The 21446-nt window shown below is 43.9% G+C and overlaps 1 protein-coding gene across 19 annotated transcripts in view; it reads right to left on the minus strand.

The window, feature by feature from the left end:
• CYRIB (CYFIP related Rac1 interactor B) overlaps positions 1 to 21446 on the minus strand; it is a 172286-nt gene that overhangs the window by 108108 nt on the left and 42732 nt on the right. For 16 of the 19 annotated variants that reach the window (XM_038000122.2, XM_038000146.2, XM_038000132.2 and 13 more), the window contains exon 2: positions 18712 to 18764. The exons of the other annotated variants lie outside the window; for them this stretch is intronic. In XM_038000122.2, coding sequence (XP_037856050.1) covers positions 18712 to 18764 — 53 coding nt within the window. The remainder of the gene's footprint in view (positions 1 to 18711; positions 18765 to 21446) is intronic. 19 annotated transcript variants of the gene reach the window in all.

Genomic DNA, 21446 nt, shown 5'->3' on the forward strand with positions numbered 1-21446 from the left:
AACCATCTTTAGAATTAATGAAAATCACTTTAATTAAAATGTAAGCCCCTGCATTGCTACTTGGGGGCAGTATGATTTTGAGCAAGTCATTTCTTTTCTCTGGACCTGTTTCCTCACCTTAGAAATGAAGGGTTTGCTCTCAATGACTCCCATGTCCTCTCGTGATTTAAAGTTATATAGTCCCGGCCGGACACGGTGGCTCCCGTCTGTAATCCCAGCACTTTGGGAGGCCAAGGCAGGCAGATCACTCGAGGTCAGGAGCTTGAGATCAGCCTGGCCAACATGGCGATACCCCGTCTCTACTAAAAATACAAAAATTAGACAGGTGTGGTGGCGGGCACCTATAGTCCCAGTTACTCAGGAGGCTGAGGCGGGAGAATCACTTGAGCCTGGGAGGCAGAAGTTGCAGTGAGCTGAGATTGTGCCATTGCACTCCAGCCTAGGCAACAGAGTGAGACTCCATCTCAAAAACAAAACAAAGCAAAAAAATAATAATAAAGTTATATAGTCCTAAGGTTCTCAATAAATTAAAATCCATCAACATCAAGGACAACATAAAACTGAGGACATAAGAAAATGGTAGAAATAGCCAGGCGCGATGGCTTACGCCTGTAATCCCAACACTTTGGGAGGCCGAGGCAGGCGAATCATGAGGTCAGGAGTTCGAGACCAGCCTGGCCAGCACGGTGAAATCCCCATCTCTACTAAAAATACAAAAAATTAGCTGGGCGTGGTAGCATGTGCCTGTAATCCCAGCTACTTAGGAGGCTGAGGCAGGAGAATTGATTGAACACAGGAGGCGGAAGTTGCAGTGAGTCAAGATTGTGCCCACTGTACTCCAGCCTGGGTGACAGAGCGAGACTCCATCTCAGAAAAAAAAAAAAAAATGGTAGAAACACAAGATACTATTTTATGAATATTCCCAATCTTCTTTCACCCTACTCTTTGTTTCCATAACAGTTGTCACCTCCTAACATCATTTGTATTATGTTTATTGTCTTTCTCCATGAATTAGACCTAAGTCCATGACAGTAGGAGTTTATGGCTGGTCTGTCCACGAATGTGTCCCCAGCCCCTGGAACAATGTCTGGCATATAGTAGGAGCTCAGTTAGCATTTGCTGAATTTAAAAATGTGAATATTAAGTTAAAAGAACAGAATACAAAACTACATATATCATAAAATGCAAAATTACATTTATAATTATGTATATTACATGTATATGTATGTATCTAATAAATATGTAATAAAGTTTTATACATATAATAGAATGCAAAAGTATATATATAATTAATATAAAATATGTACCCCTATGGGGAAATGGTAGAGAGGATAAGAGAAGGTAAAACTCAATGATAACAAGATGAATGTGGGAATGAAATAATATTCTTTTTCATTTTCCTTTAATGTTTTGAACCATTTTGTTTGTCCAAAAAGATGGCATTTTAAAAAGGAAGAGTGTGAACAGGAGAAAAATGGAAGAGAAAAGAAATCGGAAGTGGCCAAGGGAGAGAACCTGATGGAGAAAATGAGGAAAGATAGGAGGGGCCAAAGCAAACAGAAAGCTCATGGCTGGTAGTTACTCTATTAATGGAAATAGAATCACACAGGCAGAAAGAAAAGTAGGTAGAAAAAGGAAAGCCAATTTACCTTGAACTTTTAATTACAAGCTAATATCTATTAAACTACTCCTAGGTTGATAGAATTTCCCCATTAACTGCCTCAATCCACAGAAGCTTTGGTAAATTTCAGCACAAAGGAACATTTGGAACTGTTATGTGTTACTGTTCTTCATTCTGAACCTTCTGTTGATCTGCTGCTTTGGAGGTAAGAAGAACGAGGCCCACATTCTAAGACGGACTGAATGCCACAGGCATTTTCATTAGCCAACTGATCCATCAAGCATTCCATCTAGGGCCACCTACTTGGGGGAACACAGAGTGTAGGAAACAGATTTCTTTTCCAGGGGATGAAAGGCACATTACTTACTCCAATACAAAGCAACACACAACTGCCAAATAAATGACACGGACGATATATTCTGTAAAATTAAAGGGCTAGAAGACTTCCTTCCAGCGTGGGAAGGTCAGGGGAGAGGGGGCAGGGAGATGTCCAGGGAAGGACTTGTCCTACACTTTATCCAATAACAGGGACCCTACTGCTGTTCGTGAGCTGACTCTTGACCCCTTCACCTGGTCCCAACTTGTACTTGAGATCACTTGCTGCTCTTAATGCCTCCAGCCCCCAGCTGCTTGCCTGGGTTCCTCATCACGGCCATGCATTTGCCATTTTGAGCAAACCAGGTCAGATCCCCTGTGCAGGTGCTCTCAACCTCTGTGCTTCTTGTTTACAGCATACACCATCATTGTAATTGTATGGTTATTGTGTGGTTCCTCGAACACTGTGAGCTCCAGGACGGTAGCAGCCATACTGTTTTGTCACCACTGTATCCACAGTGAGAGCACTGAGCCTGGCACAAGGCATGTACTCAACAAACAGCTGCAGCTGGTCAAGGAGATGGCATTGGTCCAGGCTGAATCAGCACAGGCCTAGGTTTTAACGCTACTGTGAATTCCCAACATGACCACAGAGCTGGAACCAGGGAATCAGATAAGCAAGACAAGGAGGTAAGATTTAACCTTCGCCCAAATTTAGCCTAAATGATCAGGTCACTACTGTGTAACCTAGTATTTGAAATACAGAGATTAAGACAGAATGATGGGGAAAAGTCAAACATAAACTAAAAGTCTGAAAGAGCTTAGGTTCTCACAGTCATTTTTTGAGGCTACAGAAGGAAAGATATTGCATAATCCTTAAAAAAAATATGGTCCAAGTTAAGAAGAAGTGTAACTGGTTTAGCAAGCTTCCGTTCTAAAATCCTGGTGCTGGTTTCATGTTAGAACCTAGGTTTAATGATAATGCATCCCTCTCCCCAAGTCATAATGCACAGAAGAGGGCAAAGGGGAGAATGTTACCTTGCCCAAGCTCTGGTCTTATCTCAACTCACAGACTTACAGAAAATGTCTACAGTCCATTTCAGTATTTACCGAGCTTTGTAATTTTTTTCTTTTTTTTTTTTTTTTTTTTTTTTGACACACTCTCACCCTGTTCCCCCAGGCTGGAGTGCAGTGGTGTGATCGTAGCTCACTGCAACCTCCACTCCCAGGTTCAAGCAATTCTCCTGCCTCAGTCTCCCAAATAGCTGGGATTACAGGTGCCCGCCACAATGTCCAGCTGATTTTTGTATTTTTAATAGGGATGGGGTTTCACCATGTTGGCCAGGCTGGTCTCGAACTCCTGATCTCAGGTGATCCACCCGCCTCAGTCTCCCAAAGTGCTGGGATTTCATGCTTGAGCCACTGCGCCTGGCCTAGTTTTTTAATTTAATAGGCCGCTCGTACTTATAAGCGCCTGCATCAGAGTTTCTGGATGAAATCAACTAATTTTAGATGTGGGAGAAACTTTAGAATTAACCTTCAATCTAACATTTTTACTTATGAAAATGCAGGGCCCAAGTGGTTAAGGAACTTGCCTAGGGGCACAATCCCCCAGTCATGAACTCTGGACCCAGAGAAAAATCAGAGGGATTTATGTCTATACTGTCTGTATTTCTAAAGGTTAGTCTACATCAAGGCATCAGTAAAGTCCTGTGAAATATCTATACCAATAAGCAGTGTGCAACATTTGGTATGGTATCTGGTGTGATCTTTCAGGGTAAAAGTAGGTCAATTAATTGCTGTCCTTATTTGGCCCTTATTACACACAACACACAAATCTCTTCCACCATTGCAAAATGTTAGAAGATGTATGTGCTGTGGCCGGGCGCGGTGGCTCACGCCTGTAATCCCAACATTTTGAGAGACCAAAGCAGACGGATCACTTGAGTTTAGGAGTTCGAGACTAGCCTGGCCAACATGGTGAAGCCCCGTCTCTACTAAAAACACAAAATTAGCCGGGCATGGTGGTACACACTTGTAGTCCAAGCTACTCGGGAGGCTGAGGCAGCAGAATCGCTTGAACCCAGGAGGTGGAGGTTGCAGTGAGCCGAGATCTTGCCACTGCACTCCAGCCTGGGTGACAGAACGAAACTCTGTCTCAAAAAAAAAAAAAAAAAAAAGTATGTGCTGCATGATGAAGAAATAAGTGGGAATGCAGGCTTTATGAGATTTCCCAATCACCCATAATAGCGAAGTCATAATATCTTTCTCGGTCATAACACTAACCTGCTTACAGAGTTCATGTAAATACTGTTTCTTGCTGTTCCGCCTTTGTCTATGCTGTTCCTCTGCTAGGAACACCTTCCACAATGCTCCCACATTTCCCACCCAAACTCCTACCTACACATCAAGGCTCCCACCAGAAATCTCTACAGACATCAGAAATCTATAGAGAAGTTAGAAAAGGATTTCAAGGTAACTTATTTCCTCATTTTACCTTCTGGTAACAGCCCTATTTACCTCTTACAAGCGTTCTATGGTGTATCAAAAAGACTAACAACAGAAAGAGGTTTCCATAGCATTGTGTATTCCATTGAGAAAAGCGCTACAAAAACACAAGGTAGCATTTTATTAATTTATTAAATCTGATTCCTTGAGACACATACAAAGTGGTTTTGATGGATGAACCAACAAACCCAAGACGAATAGCCTGGTTTACTGCATTCTTTTCTCTTTCCAAGCCACAAGCCAAAATAAACTCACCCTCGATTTATAATGTTACAAAATGTGCTTCTGAGCACTGATGCCTGAATCCACTGTGGTTATTAAAAGGATGGTTGCATCCATCAGGATGGGATAGGTTATGCTGTAGTAACAAAAAACACCTAAATCTCAGCCCTAAGCATGACCACAACAGCCCCCCTGGGATCAAGAAGGTAAGCCCAGCAACCCCATCTTTCTCATTTTCACCTGACAATCTGGTTAGCCAACTCTGTGGCTGACATCAGTTTGAAAGATATGACCCTCTCCTTTCCTTCTCCAACCATCTACAAGATTGTCTCGTGGAGCGCAGTGAGAATCAGAAGTGCTCATCTTTGTAAAACACCCAGGATACCGCCTGGCATATAGGTAGCAGCCAGTAAATAATAATGATGGCTACTACCACTGTCATTTCCATTATCCCCACCCCTCCTCAAATAATGATATGATAATTCTCACAGAGCAGTGATACCTGAACTTAACTTGTCCTGAACATTAGAATCAACTGGAGAGCTTAAAAAAACTACTAATGCTTGTGTCCCACCCCTAGAGTCTATGAAGTAATTCATCTAGTGTATGACCTTAGGCTTGGGATTTTGAAAGATTGCCAGGTGATTCTAAAGTGTAGACAAGTTTGGAAACCGCCTCAAGAGGCAGCAAGATTCATATATACACAAACATGTCTTTGTGTTTGCACACACACACACACCTGCTCCCAAGTTCCATGAATCGTGCTCCCTGTATGACAGTAGTGGTTATATCACTTAGGGTAAGCTGGGTTATGCTGTGGTAACAGAGCCCCTGAATCTCATTCCTAGTGAAAACCAATTGATCACCCCTGCAGGGTCACAATGAGCCCAGAAGAGCTGTTTTTCCCTGTTTTTCTAGTCTTTACTTGACATTTAAGCCCTTCCCTCTCTCTCTCTCTTTCTCTCTCTCTCTCTTTCCTTTTTTGAAAGGCTCTTCCTCTGTCACCCAGGCTGGAGTGCAGTAGCATGACCAGGGCTAACTGCAGCCTTGACCTCCAAGGCTCTACTGATCCTCCCACCTCAGACTCCCAAGTGGCTGGAGCTACAGACACACACCACCGTGCCTGGCTGATTTTTTTTCTTTTCTATTTTCTAATTGTGTGTGTAGACACAGGGTCTTGCTAGGACTGATCTCAAACTCCTGGGCTCAAGCAATCCTCCCACCATAGCCTCTCTAAATGCTGAGATGACAGGCATGAGCCACCGCGCATGGCCTAAGCCTCTGCATTTTATCCTCAGACCTTTCTCATGTTCTATTTACTTCTACTTCATACCTTTCCCCAAGTCCAGTAAAAGTTTGCCTGGCCCAGAGTAAACCAGCATCCAAAGATGACACCAATGTGGACAGACTTAGGGGAAATCTGGTTAGAGGAAGGCCATTAAAGGCCATTAAAGGCTATTAGTATTTAAGGCTGTGCTTTGCTCAATTCTCTGTCCCCAAGACTTAAAACATAGCACACGATGTGGTAGAAATTTGGATAGTTACATCAATTATCATCAGTAATAACCTAGAAGAAAAGCAGACACATGAACTCAAAAAGCACAGCATCTAAGCTGAAAACCTTATTTATCAACTTGTCACCAACCACCATGTGGATTTCAAATTTTTTTATTGCCAGCACGATGGCTCATGCCTGTAATTCCAGCACTTTGGGAGGCCGAGGTGGGCGTATTACTTGAAGTCAGGTGTTCAAGAACAGCCTGGCCAACATGGTGAAACCCCATCTCTACTAAAAATACAAAAAATTGGCTGGCGTAGTGGCACACACCTGTAATCCCAGCACTTTGGGAGGCCGAGGCGGGCAGATCACAAGGTCAGGAGATCAAGACCATCCTGGCTAACATGGTGAAACCCCATCTCTACTAAAAATACAAAAAAGTAGCCGGGGGTGGTGGCAGGCGCCTGTAGTCCCAGCTACTCAATTCTCCCAATTTCTCGGGAGACTGAGGCAGGAGAATGGTATGAACCTGGGAGGCAGAGCTTACAGTGAGCCGAGATCGCACCACTGCACTCCAGACTGGGCAACAAAGCGAGACTCTGTCTCAAAAAAATAAATACAAAAAATCAGACAAGTGTGGTGGTGCACACCTGTAATCCCAACTACTTGGGAGGCTGAGGAATGAGGATTGCTTAAAACCAAGAGACCGAAGTTGTAGTGAGCCATGATCGCACCACTGCCCTCCAGCTTGGGCAAAGAGTGAGACTCTGTCTCTAGAAAAAAAAAAAATTGATTTCTCCCTGGATAAAATTGTATCTGCTGGGGTGGAATGGAAGTAGGTGAGGGTGGAGGACCTATGAAGAAATGAAAGCCTTTCCACTGGGCAGTGAATTGCGGTACACACACACCGGGGGCAGAGCGGTGTGCAAACATTCTGCACCAGCACACAAGTGACTGATCAGCACATCTTCCTGATCTGTCGGATGTTACGTCTCTGTAGAACCTGGAGAAAACCAGAAAACCCAGCTTGTTTGCCCTCATTTTGGCAGTTTAATTTAGGAATCACACTGGCTTTACATAAACTCTTTACCAAAAAAAAACTGTATTCTCATATTTTGAAGGCACAAGTTAACATGGGCCCAAGGGAAGGAAGCATTGTATACAATTACATAATAGCTACTCTATTACTTTAAAACCTAATGGCAGCCTCAGGGAGAAAAGTCAAAAGGAGAGAGAAACCATTTCTGTAAAATTATCTGATGCAATCATCTCTTTGGAGACATTGTCAGTTGACAATGGTTCTGCTTTTTCTCTCAAGCTCATTCAATTTCTGTTATTTACCTGAACCTGGAAGCAGAGTTTTCCTCCCATCTACAACTGGTTTAAAAACAAAAAACAAACAAACAAAAGATCGGGGCGGTGGCTCGTGCCTGTAATCCCAGCACTTTGGGAGGCTGAGGCGGGTGGATCACAAAGTCAGGAGTTCAAGACCAGCCTGGCCAAGATGGTGAAACCCCACCTCTACCAAAAATACAAAAATTAGCCGGCTGTGGTGGCAGGCGCCTGTAATCCCAGCTACTTGGGAGGATGAGGCAGAGAATTGCTTGAACCTGGGAGGTGGAGTTTGCAGTGAGGTGAGATCGTGCCACTGCACTCCAGCCTGGGCGACAGAGACTCTGTCTCAAAAAACAAAAACAAAAACAAAAACAAAAACAAAATGGCAGGCAGGATTCCTCTAACAAAAGCTTGAAATGAAAAGCAGTAACTACTCCCAAGGCCCTGCTTATCATAGAAGAGTCATTCAACAAATCTTTTTAGGGTCTCTATTAACGATTTATTTTCTCTACCCCCATCGCAACAGTAGCAGAGGAAGTAGTGTAGGAGCCACAGCCACAGCCACACCCCGCTTGCTTCCTAGGTGTGTGTGGTGTGTGACTGCCCGCAAGCAACTCCAGCTCTCTGAACTTGTTTCCTCATCTGCAAACTGGAAATATTTATTTCTTTGACAGGGATATTATGAGAATTAACTCTGAAAAATACATGTAGAGTACCTAGCATTCAAAATGCCCTTCTCAGGAACCTCACTAGAGAAGGTGAGTTTCTGGTTCAGTGTGATGACTCACACCTGTAATCCCAGCACTTTAGGAGGCTGAGGTGGGAGGATCGCTTGAACCCAGGAGTTTGAGATCAGACTGGGCAACTTGGCAAGACCCCATCTCTATTATTATTTTAAAAAATAAGAAAAAGGTGAGTGTCTAATAAGAGATAATACTTTTACCCATCTTTGTACGCCAATCCTACCACATCTACTCCACTTCTTCCCCATCGAGAGGCATTCTTCAGTCAAGCACACCTCACCTCCACTTCCAAGGACAGGTCCTGAATGGTCTAAGCCAATCACTATTATCCCATTTCCCCTGCCACCACAATTAATTGAAAGATGAATGCATGTCCTGAAATGATCCAATCAGGACGAAGTTCAGAAAGTTTGTTCAGTGGCTCTAGGGAGAGATGGTAGCTCTTTTCTCTCATGACTATGAAGGAAGTCAACCTGAGAATAGAGCCCACAGACAGAAGTACAGAGCTGGGAGGATCATATTCTGCCTCTCCAATTTTTGGTTATGTGAGCCACTTAACTGCTTTTATCAATTATCCCATTTGAACTGGGATTTCTGACACTTTCGATTCCAAGCATCTGATACATCCTGGTGCACGGCTGAATAAATCACTGAATGAAAGATTGCGCACTTCCAATTATTTAACTCAGACTTTAAGTTCCCTGGGAGCAGAAACCCTGGTCAATCTTGGTCACCCAAGGCCTGACAGAGTTTCTGTACACAGGCCCTCCATAAGTACTTTCTTAAATAAATGAATGACATGAAACTTAACAGATCACGATCAGGCGCAGTGGCTCACACCTGTAATCCCAGCACTTTGGGAGGCCAAGGTGGGCTGATCACCTGAGGTCAGGAGTTTGAGACCAGCCTGGCCAACATGGCGAAACCCCATCTCTACTAAAAATAAAAAAATTAGTTGGACATGGTGGTGGGCACCTGTAATCCCAGTTACTCAGGAGGCTGAGGCAGGAGAATAGGAGAATCACTTAAACCTGGGAGGCAGAGGTTGCAGTGAGCCAAGATCCAGCCACTGCATTCCAGCTGGGCAACAGAGTGAGACTCCGTCTCAAGAAAAAAAAAAAAAAAAAAGGCTGGGCATGGTAGTTCATGCCTGTAATCCTAGCACTTTAGGAGGTCGAGGTGAGTGGATCACAAAGTCAGGAGTTCGAGACCAGCCTGACCAACATGGTGAAACCCCATCTCTCCTAAAAATACAAAAATTAGATGGGTGTGGTGGCACGCGCCTGTAATCCCAGCTCTCGGGAGGCTGAGGCAGGAGAATTGCTTGAACCCAGGAGGCGGAGGTTGTAGTGAGCCAAGATCACACCACTGCACTCCAGCCTGGGCAACAGAGCAAGAGGACGGAAGGAAGGGAGGGAGGGAAGGAAAGGAATGAACTAACTTACCAAATCACCTCCAATTTCTGAAGTTTTGAAAGCCCTACTCCCCAGACCTGTCTGGATCAAAGGAGGGTCAAAAGGAAGCCCATACGATACGATTTTGGAGCCATCAGACAGGCCTGGGCTCAAATCATGACTCTAAATAAGCCTCGGCTTCTTCCCCTGAAAAATGGGGACAATAATACCTATTTCCCTGGGCAGGGGGAGCCATGTCAAAGAACCAGGGGGAGGCCTCATTCAAGAAATATTTCTTTCCCTCCTGTTCAGCTAACCCTGCTTCATTCCATGGGTTCTGCTCCGGGGTTCAGAAAGGGGAGACATCATACGACAGAATGGTGGGACACAGCCCAGATCACCCAGCAGAGCCAGCCCTGGGAGGATGAGAACAGATGAGGCACACCCTAAGCCTCCCATACCTCAACATCCATCAGTCCCTTTAGGAGCAGCATCCCAGGCAGACAGCATAGATAAAACTGGGCCATCCAGCTTCTTGGTTTTGCTGGTTGCCTCCTTACAGAGGGGTGGGACTAGTGCAACTCCCATTATCATAGATCTGTACATCCTTAGAGGCTGTCATTTAACCGTTTAGAAGTAATATGGAACACGGCCAGACTGTAAACTACAGGAGGGCAGGGGCTTGAATCATTCACTGGTCTATCTCTGGTACCCAGTAGACAATCAATGGAATATTTCCTGAGTACATGAGTGAAGATGAATGAGTGGATAAACAAATATTGATGAAATCAAGGTCTCAGAAAAGAGCTATGGCAAAACCCTATTATTTAGTACAGTCTGCTGGCTATGCGGCAGCTAAATCAAATACCAGGCAATGTGAGGGGCTTCTGAAACTAGCAGACCTAGACTGAATTCTGGCCTTGTCAGAGCCCAGGCCTACAACCTCAGGCAAGTTCCCAAATTCTCTGGGCTAGTTTCTTTAACAAACACAATTATCAAGATTAAATACACATTTTTTAATTGTGGCCAGGTGCAGTGGCTCGTGCCTGTAATCTCAGCACTTTGGGAGGCCGAGGCAGGAGAATGGCTTGAACCCAACAGTTAGAGACCAGCCTGAGCAACATGGGACACCCCCTTCTCTAAACCTACAAAAAATTAGCCATGCATGGTAGTGCTTGCCTGTGGTCACTGCTACTTGGGGAAGCTGAGGAAGACCACCTGAGCCTGGGAAGTCAAGGCTGCAGTGAGCCGTGATTGCATTACCGCGCTCCAGCCTGGGCAACAGAGTGAGACCCTGCTTTAAAAAAAAAAAAAAAGAAGAAGAAGAAGAAGAAGAAAAGAAAGAAGGAAAGAAAAAGAAAAAAATTAGCTGGGTGTGACATGTGCCTGTAGTCCCAGCTACTCAGAAGGGAGGCGGGAGGATTGCTTGAGCCTGGGAGGTTGAGGCTGCAGTGAGCTAGGATGGTACCACTGCACTCCAGCCTGGGCCACAGAGCAAGGCCTTGTCTCAAAAAAATAAAATAACATAAAATAAAATAAAAATAAAAGCACGGTGATGTCAATTAAAGTGTCTAGCCCAGCATCTATGGCATAAAGCAGGGACCCAGAAAATGTCCCTTCCCTATGAATGCCCTTTACGTTTGAAAACAGCTATCACATGTCTCCCCTGTCTCCTATTTCTTGTTAAGTATTTCAGCTAATTTAATGGTATCCTCAAATGACTTTCTTTCAGAGCCCTCTTCTATCCCTCCTCTCTGCAAAGGCTCCATCTGTTAAAACCCCACTCGGGGTATTGCATAACCAGCTCACAGAATCAGCAGCACGCTCCTGTTTGCTCATTCATCTGTTAATTCATTCACTGAGTAAACACTGATTAAACACCTACTATATTGGACATCCTTGGCTCTTGCTTACCCACCATTCACAAATGGTACCCGCATTTCCCTGGGGACCTGCAGTCTTTCCCTCATTCTCAGTCTCTGTACCTGAGCAGGTGCAGGCTGCATCCAATCTCCCTCAGAGGGAGGGCATTTGATCCAAGATGGCCAATCAGAGCGTCGCATTTGCCTGCCATAGCGATTGGTTCACGGCTGTGTATGTTACCCAGAAAAGACCAATCAGAGAGACAGTTGGACTCAGTTCTAAGACTTTTGTTAAACTACTGGAACAGTGGCCTTTTTTACCTCCTGCTAGAATCGCTGACAACCATTTTGTAGCACAATCCAAAAGAAAAGGGAGGCAGTGTTGAAGATGGTGAAAAACTGTGTAAGCCTTGGCAACACTTTAAGCCTTGGATCCTCCATGCCTTATGTTTCATTCCTAGATTCTTCAATTACATAAACCAACAAATCCCCTTTCTGCGGAAGCCAGTTCGAGGTGAGATTCTGTGTCGAGGTCGACAGAATCCTGACTAATGAAATCCGAAGTGCTGTGGTGTATGCTGCACGCTGACTATACACTGAATGAAGCAAGGCGATCCATACCATCCTTCTAGGCACTCACACGCTGATGTGGAGATAGCTACAAACAACTACAATTATTTAAAGCCAATAAGATAACTGCTTTAATTAAATGTTACACAGTGCAATATGAGCACAGCAAAGCACCTGGGTCCAGGAAGGCCTCACACAGCAATGGCGATTAAACCTATTCCCTATCTCTATTCAGGCAGTGAAGATGGAATTACTATTTGGAGGAGTCAGATAACACCGTTGATTCACATTCATCTTACAGTAAACTAAAACCATTATATCCCACATTGCACATAAGGACAACGATACTTAAAGCTCTTAACAGCTCTCTCTGAGCCTACAAAATACTGCCTCAAGAGACCAGCAAAGTGCTAAGGTCAAATAACTCTCACTTGCAAGTGTTTCATCTGAATTGTGCAGATATGTTACGCTCTTAAATACTACCCAGGTCAGTTTTTGTGATTTTGATTCCATACGCTTAAATTTTCCTTCCAGTTTTCTTGACCATTTGGATTTCTTGTCCATTTGTGTGTTGATCACATCACAACAGCATCAAAACAGCCCTTTCAAGATGAATAACCTACTTAACTGAATTTATTTCCAGATGATCAAGGGAAGGGGAAGAGAAAAAGCCTCTGGTTCTATAAAACATTTCCTGATGGGTTAGAAATGTGGTTGATTGCAGAAAACAACAATAACAACAATAAAAAGCACCTCTGGGAACATCTATTTTGAGAAGAAAGGCCCCTAAAGGTCACTCTTTTTAAGTGAACAGAAGTTGGTGTCTCTTAGACCTTTGACGATGCATACTCAACGGGAAAGTTGTAAAGATAAAATAATTCGAAAAAGGAGGACATCGCAGGACAAATTCTCCTTGCCTTTGTTGTTTCTAAACACATCAGCAATTCATGTGGTCCAGAAACACAAGCTACAGCTTTCCAGAACAAAGAATCTTACAGTTGGAAAAATGAGTACTGACTGAATACTTCCATGTGGTCTCAAAAGAGGTGCCAGGGACTACAGTCAGGAGAGACAAAAGGTTTGAGATGCCTCCCAGATAACTCAGATTTCTATGAAGCTGCTGGGTTACCCCTGTTTCCAAAACACCTTGCAGGCTGTCACGGAATTTCCCTTCCTCTACCTGCATGCCACAGGACTTTGCACAACGAAGGTACCACCCATTTTCTTGAAAATGGGATTATCAGGCCAAGCACAGTAGCTCACACCTATAATCCCAGCACTTCGGGAGACCAAGTCAGGAGGCTCACTTGAGCCCAGGAGTTCAAGACCAGCCTGGGCAAGACAGGGAGACCCCTGTCTCTACAAAATGAAAAAAATTAGCCAGGCGTGGTGACACATGCCTGCAGTCCCAGCTACTCAGGAGGCTGAGTCTGGGAGGTCAAGGTTGCAGTGAGCCATGATCGTGCCACTGCACTTCAGCCTGGGTGATCAAGCAAGAGCCTGTCTCCAAAGAAATAAAGAAAAAGAAACAGAAAATGAGATGACCATTTATCACACATTTACTGTGCAGCTCTGTTGTCCAGGTATCAGCAGGCAATAGAGAGAACTCCAGCGTTAGGGATGTGTGAGGACACATCCTGACATCCTTACCTGTGTGACCTGTTTTACCTGTGAACAGATAACACAGGTCATGGCCTGGTGCTTGTCAAATGCTCAATAAATGTTGGTTTCCCGTGGGAGATATGCAACCCCACCTAGGAGATCTGCTAAATCTCCTCTATAAACATTCAAAGAAACATAAAAGGGCATATAGCAGGATATCTTCCACCCACCCGAGACCCACAATCCCCTAAGCTTTTTCAAGAGGTATACAGAATTCCCCCAGACACTGTGTGTGTGTGTGTTCTTCCAGCAATCGCCTAGGCATAATCAAGTATGAGTATGTGTGTGGGTGGGTGTGTATAAACACTTATACCCTCTTCTTGTTTTCCTACATCTGGCGGCATACCACATATACTTTCTTGCAAACTGCTTTATTCTTAAACTTAAGAATATATCCTGAAAATCATTCCTTCTTAGCAGATATGACCTACTATTTTAAACAGTAGCGGGGCAATCTACTTTAAGAAAACACATTCAATCAATTCCTCATTTTTGTTTTTTGGGGTTTTGTTTGTTTATTTTTTGAGACAGAGTCTTGCTCTTGTCACCCAGGCTGGAATGCAGTGGTGCAGTGGTGCAATCTCGGCTCACTGCAGCCTCTGCCTCCTGGGTTCAAGCTGTTCTCCTGCCTCAATCTCCCGAGCAACTGGGATTACAGCTGTGGGCCACAACACCCAGCTAATTTTTGTATTTTTTGGTAGAGACACAGTTTCTACCATGTTGATCAGGCTGGTCTCAAACTCCTGACCTCAAGTCATCTGCCTACCTCGGCCTCCCAAAGTGCTGGGATTACAGGCATAAGCCACTGTGACTGGCCTAAATCAATTCCTTATTGATATATATTAAGCTGCTTCCACAGTCTTTCTATTACTAGCAATACTGCAATGAATATATATTACATGCATCTTCACACACATATATAACTATAGGAAAGATAGAATTCATAAGACAAAATCCTTGAAGCAGAATTGCAGGGTCACAGGGTATGTACACTTAAAATGGTAGACAGTGCCAAATGGCACTGGCTCATTGCCACCTGGGATCAAGCAATCCTCCCACCTCAGCCTCCCAGGTAGCTGGGACTGCAGGTGCCACCTGTAGAGGGTGTACCACCCTCCTTTGAATATTTTGCCCTTGATGGTGACCTGGTCTCAAATTCTTGGAACCTAAGGATTGGAAGATGTCTGAAAGGACATCTAATCTTTATGTCTTCTAATACTGCCTCTCCCTTAGTCCCTCTATGTAGACGTAAGTAGTGCCATTGATACTTCTTCACCATTATTTCATATACCCATCTCTTTATCACTTAGTGCCTACTCTTGATGATTTCCCATAGTATAATACTTGCAAACACAGACTCAAGGCTACCTGAGATAGCCTGGAGTCAAATCCCAGATCCATCACTTACCAGCTATGTGACCATGAGCTAGTGGCTTAAACTGCTATTTAGTTTCTTTGTCTATAAAATTCAGATGATCATAATAATGCCTCCTCATAATTTTGTTCTAAGGAGTAAATGAGTTAATGCAAATAAAGTACACAGAACAATGGCATTTACTATGCACTTAACAAATTTTAACTGTCATTATCTTCCATCTCATTAATTCTCTCTTTAGCTATGCCTAATCTGTCACTTAACTCTTTTGTTGGATTTCAATTTTAATGATTATTTTTCCTTTCAATTCAACTGCTCTTCAAGTCAACCTATTCTTTTTCCATCTTTCTTTACATTTTTTATGTTATCTCTAGTTTTTTTGTGTTTTTTTTTTGTATTTTTTTTTTTTTTAGTAGAGATGGGGTTTCACCATGTTCGCCAGGATGGTCTCAATCTCCTGACCTCGTGATCCGCCCGTCTCGGCCTCCCAAAGTGCTGGGGTTACAGGCTTGAGCCACCGCGCCCGGCCTTATCTTTAGTTCTTAATCATTTTATTTCTTTTTCCTTGTAAACCCAAACTAAGACATCTTAATAATTTTAAATATACCATTTTTATAGTTTCTTTTAAATGACTGTATTATTTCCAACTTGGAATGGTTTCCTGAATAGTTTATAGTTTTTCATTGTGAACTCATCCTCAGAGGTCATTCTTACTGTGGGAGTGCTGTTAGGTATGGGTTGTTAAAATATGCCTATGGAATGACTTTGTGTTTGCAGTAGAGGTTTCCATGGTACTAGACCAGTTTTATGTTAATTTTTCAGGTTGAAGGCTCTCATACTTCATAAGTAATAAAAATACAGATTCCACAACCACATATGGTATAATCCCATGCGTTTAAGTTCTTGCTGGTAACTTTTTTCCAGTCAAGGCAAGCTTCCTGTCTATTTCTCCAAGTATCGAAGTTTTTCTAGCCCCTTTTCATGAAAAAGTCAGACCTTCAAGGCTCCAGAGCACTCAGTTCCACCTTGAGCCCCCAGGCTCTGTAGCTTCTGTGCAAAAGCCCCAGGAGTAGTCATGGCTTCAGCTCACATGCCACCATTTAGCTTAAATTTATCCACCTTTTTTTTTTTTTTTTTTTTTTTTTTGAGGTGGAGTCTTGCTCTGTCATCCAGGCTGGAGTGTAGTGGCGTGATCTCTGCTCACTGCAACTTTCCCCTCCCAGGTTCAGGCAATTCTCCTGCCTCAGCTTCCTGAGTAGCTGGGATTACAGGCACGTGCCACCACACCAGGCTAATTTTTGTATTTTTAGTAGAACAAGGTTTCACTGTGTTGGCCAGGCTGGTCTGGAACTCTTGACCTCAAGTGATCTGCCCACCTCCGCCTCCCAAAGTGCTGGGATTACAGGCATGAGCCACCGCGGCCAGCCTATCCTCATTTGTGACATTTGCAGGTTTCCCTTTCTTCCGCGCTCCCCTAGATAAAATTCTTATATTTCCATCAATTCTGTATTCATAGCAGGAAGGACTCACACAAGTCAGCTTAGTCCACCACGTTGCCAGAAGTATTCCAGGTCACTAAATTTAATATAACCACTTATTCACACTTGAGTTCTGCCCCCATTAAAATTGTATCTACTCAAGGGTTAGCTTCTAAAGCCAGCATGAAAATTGAAAGAAGCCAAAATTCCCCTTGAAAAATCCCACAATAAGGTCTCAGGTTGGAGACAAACAAACCATCTTTCATGAAGTCCAACACAGCCAGTCTTTCCTTCAGCACTGGATTTGGTTTCTTAGGGTTGAGCACCATATGTAATAACTGGCTTAGATTTAAGGGCCATGTTGTGTGATAATTAAAATCCGTAAATATGAGAAATATACTTGGTGGCACAAGATGCTCACATCCTAAGAAGCCATGAGAACAAAGACCAACAGACGGAAGAGCAGATCCACGTCTGCCATTCACACCCACTCCAAGAGAGACGCTCACTGGGTGGAATGATAGGATCACCCACACTATTTAAAGTGGTGTTTTTATCCTTTTGTTTTTGTTGAGCAAGTATATTTGTATATGGCTAAGGTAGAAGCATGAATCTATGATGACAGACGTCAGAATAGTGCTTATCTCTGGTGTAATACTAAGTGCAAAGGGTCATGAGGGAACTTTCTAGAAATATTGTATATGCTGATTTGGGTGATGGTTAGATGGGTATAACATATTAAAATTTCACCACGTTGTATGATTAAGATTAAGATTTGTCCATTTTACAGCAAGTAAGATAGTCCGATTAAAATAAAAGTTGAAAGTATGCCTAAGTAGAGATGGCTGCAAGTATTTTGCCACAGGTCCCTATCCTATGGTTAAGCCTCACCAATGAGGGTAGTAGGGAGTCTAGGAAACCAGGGGAGAAAAGAAGCAGAAAAGGGAAGTGCACTGTCACAGACAGAGGGCACCCAGGCGCCAAGAGTCAATGGTTTTCCATGAAGGGCCTTATAGGGTTGACAGTTGACAAGACCACATTGGTTAAGAGCACTGACTTTCTTTTTTTTTTTTTTTTTTTGAGACGGAGTCTCGCTCTGTTGCCCAGGCTGGAGTGCAGTGGCGTGATCTCGGCTCACTCCAAGCTCCGCCTCCTGGGCTCACGCCATTCTCCTGCCTCAGCCTCCCGAGCAGCTGGGACTACAGGCACCGACCACCATGCCTGGCTCATTTTTCGTATTTTTAATAGAGATGGGGGTTTCACTGTGTTAGCCAGGATGGTCTGGATCTCCTGACCTCATGATCTGCCCCACTTGGCCTCCCAAAGTGCTGGGACTATAGGCGTGAGCCACCGCGCCCAGCAAGAGCACTGACTTTCAATCCAGACTGCTTGAATGTGAATACAAACTCTATCCCTTACCAACAGAGCGACCCTGGGCAAGTTACTTATCTTCTTTGAACTGCAACTTTGTGGGAGCTGCTGTGAAGCGTAAACAAGTTAAAAAGCTCTTAGCACAGGGTCTGCATATAGTAACTATTCAAAAAGTATTACCTATTATTGTCATTACTCATGACGGTAGGCTGGAAATGTCTCCTTCCCTCCAAAATTTTGTTCTTCTTTCTTTCTTTTTTATTTTTTTAAAGACAGTCTTGCTCTGTCGCCCAGGCTGGAGTGCAGTGGCACAATCTCAGCTCACTGCAACCTCCGCCTCCTGAGTTCAAGTGAGCACGCCTGGCTAAATTTTATATTTTTAGTAGAGACAGGGTTTCACCATGTTGGCCAGGCTGGTCTTGAACTCCTGACTTCAAGGGATCTACCCACCTTAGCCTCCCAAAGCGTTAGGATTACAGGTGTGAGCCACTGCGCCCAGCCTATAATTCTTATTTAAACTAATACTGTGACCTAAAAACCTCGTAGGTTCATGGAGTGAATGAATATTCATAGAATGAATGAAGGGATGTATGCGTATTCTGATTTCAACAGAGGTAGGAGGTTCTTATTTCTACGGAACTGAAATCCATCTTGTAGCCATTCCCATCCACTTTAACTTTTCCTCATAGGAAGTGTGGTTAAGAGTGCTGGCTCTGGAGCCAGACGGCCATGGTCAAATTCCAGCTCTGTTACTTACCAACTGGGTAATCTTGAATGAGTTAATCAAATTCCAGGCCTCAGTTTCTTCTCCTGTAAAAGAGTTATAGCCAGAATTAAGCAAGTTACAACAGTCCTCAGTACACAGAAAGCCCCCAGTAAATCCTAGCTATTGTTTTTTTCCCATAGTAGAGGCACAACTCCAAATAGCATTTGTTTGTTTGATTGTTTGTTTGTTTTTTTAAGACATAGTCTTGCTCTGTCGCCCAGGCTGCAGTGCAGTGGCACGATCTCGACTCACTGCAACCTCCGCCTCCCAGGTTCAAGCGAGCATGCCGGGCTAATTTTTTTATTTTTAGTAGAGGCGGGATTTCATCATGTTGGCCAGGCTGGTCTCGAACTCCTGACCTCAAGTGATCCACCAGTGTCGGCCTCTCAAAGTGCTGAATTACAGGCATAAGCCACCGCACCCGGCCCCAGATCGCATTTGTACAGTCCATGATATCACTGAATTGTTTTGCGAACAGTTTTCTCATTTAATGCTCAAAATAGTCTGGTGTATTACACATAAATAGAGATTCAGAGAAGTTGAATAATTTGCTGAAGGTTGCATAGCAAGTAAAGAACAAAGACCTAAACCAAACTCCTATGACTGAAGGACAGTTTGGCTGGACTGTGTTGTCCTTAGGAGCGCATATGGTGGGGCCAGGGCTATCCATGGAGATTCAGTATAAAGGATATTGGGACCTTTGGCGGCAGCAGCAAGTCTTGGTCCCAGCAAAATGCTCAGTTCAACTTGAGTCTGAAATGGTCTTAGTCATTCTGTCCCTTGAATCACTTCCTGTTTCAGGTTTCTACTTTGCGGAGAAAGAAACACAAACAGGCACATTACGCCAGTCTTGTCACCCTCCAAAATCTCCTACAGCAACAAAAGCTGATGAATTAAAGAGAATTTTCATAAAACCATAGTTAACATCCCTTTTTAATGCATTTGCCAGCAGTTAGTGTGAAGATCAGAGCAAAGTCTGCACTGTCTAGACAATCTTACTATTGAATGGAAGAGAAACAGGATGACTTTTTCTCTGGCCTTTATTCTGATTAAATCTTTAGCTGTCTTAGTGTTTTCTCTTTGCTTTTCATTGGGTGCTGAAACTACCGGAAGCCACTTAACCGGCCTTGTTTTATTCACAAAAGGTTTAGGGGCCATGTCTAATTGTCCAGAGAGAACCCTATCTGCTGATAATTTCAGCCACTTCGGCTGCTTTTGCAACTCTCTTTTAGTTTGCCAGTGTAGGTTTTCTTTCTGTTGTTCTCCTTGTTATGGCATAACTGTGATTTAACATTCCCTTTTAAATAATAATCACAGAACTGCTCAGTGGCCAAGGAGAGGATTTAAGAACCATCTAGGCCAGGCATGGTGGCTCGCCCGTAATCTCAACATTTTAGGAGGCTGAGGTGGGAGGATCACTTGAGCCCAGTAATTTAGGGAGCTCTCGTCTCTACAAACAATTTAAAAATTAGCTAGGCATGGTGGTACATGCCTGTAGTCCCAGCTACTTGGCAGGCTGAGACAGGAGGATCGTCTGAGCCCAGGAGGTCGAGGCTGCAGTGAGCCATGATGTGCACTGTGCTCCAGCCTGGGTGACAGAGCAACCCTGTCTCTAAACAAAACAAAAAAAAAGAACCATCTAAGCATACTGCATACTCACAAACTATATCCTCAAATGTACACACACAGACTCCACACATACCACACATTCATTCCATGTACACACACCACACATACACCATACACACATCCCATGCACACACCCCACACACATCCCAGGCACACACCCCACACACAACCCACATCTCTCAGACACACACCCGCACACCCAGGGCATACAGTGTGACTGACAGAAGTAACGTGGGCCTCTAAACAAGTGTGGCTTCTTTTCGTTTCCAAGCTATGGACAGAAAGCCTTGACTACAGCTCTAGAAACCAGATCTCGCCTCCTCTTCAGACTCATACCATGGGTCTCATTCCTTCTCAGTCTTTCGGAGTGTCTGACTTGGGCGAGTCATTTAACTTCTGTTATAAAGTGAGGACACTCATTCACTCAATAGCTACTGAGCACCTATTGTGTGCCAAGCACTGTGGCCATGGAAATAATTCCATGAATTAAACCGTCCCAGCCACCTAGGAACTCTCCAAGATTAAGGGAGCAATTACAAGCAGATGAATGCTCTGAAGGAAAGGGGATGAGGCAATCCCTGAAAAGGGTATTTAATTAACTCAGCAGGGGATGGAAAATGATGGATAATCGAAGAAAGGCTTCCCCAAGGAGGTGACATTGAAGCTGAGAAGTAAAAGTTAAGTTAGAATTGGCCAGAGGCAGGAAGGGATCCAAGCAGAGCTCTCGGCACATGCAAAGGCCAGCAGGTTAGACTGCTGGTCCATTCAGTTAAGCATAGGAGGTGGAAGAGGGATGGGCCTGGGTATGCAGGGGTAGGCTTGCCAGGGTAACCCGCCTGGGCTAGGTGCCCCCCTAAGGTCCCTCCCAGCCCTCAAGGCAGAGTCTATCCTCTTCTGAGAGCCCAGGTCCTCTTTCCCTAACAGCCTTTTCACTAGCATGCTGAAGTCGGCTCCAGAGGACAAGGGGAGTCCCAACCACCTCATGTGGGCTCCTGCTCCTTCCTCTCTCTTCTGCTCTCAGCAGTGACCAGACAGTGACTCAGGGAAGGGAGCTGTCCTCTATTTGTCATTTAGTTCTTTAGAAAATACTTGCCTAT

Source organism: Chlorocebus sabaeus, chromosome 8, assembly GCF_047675955.1.
Source record: "Chlorocebus sabaeus isolate Y175 chromosome 8, mChlSab1.0.hap1, whole genome shotgun sequence".
Taxonomy (NCBI): domain Eukaryota; kingdom Metazoa; phylum Chordata; class Mammalia; order Primates; family Cercopithecidae; genus Chlorocebus; species Chlorocebus sabaeus.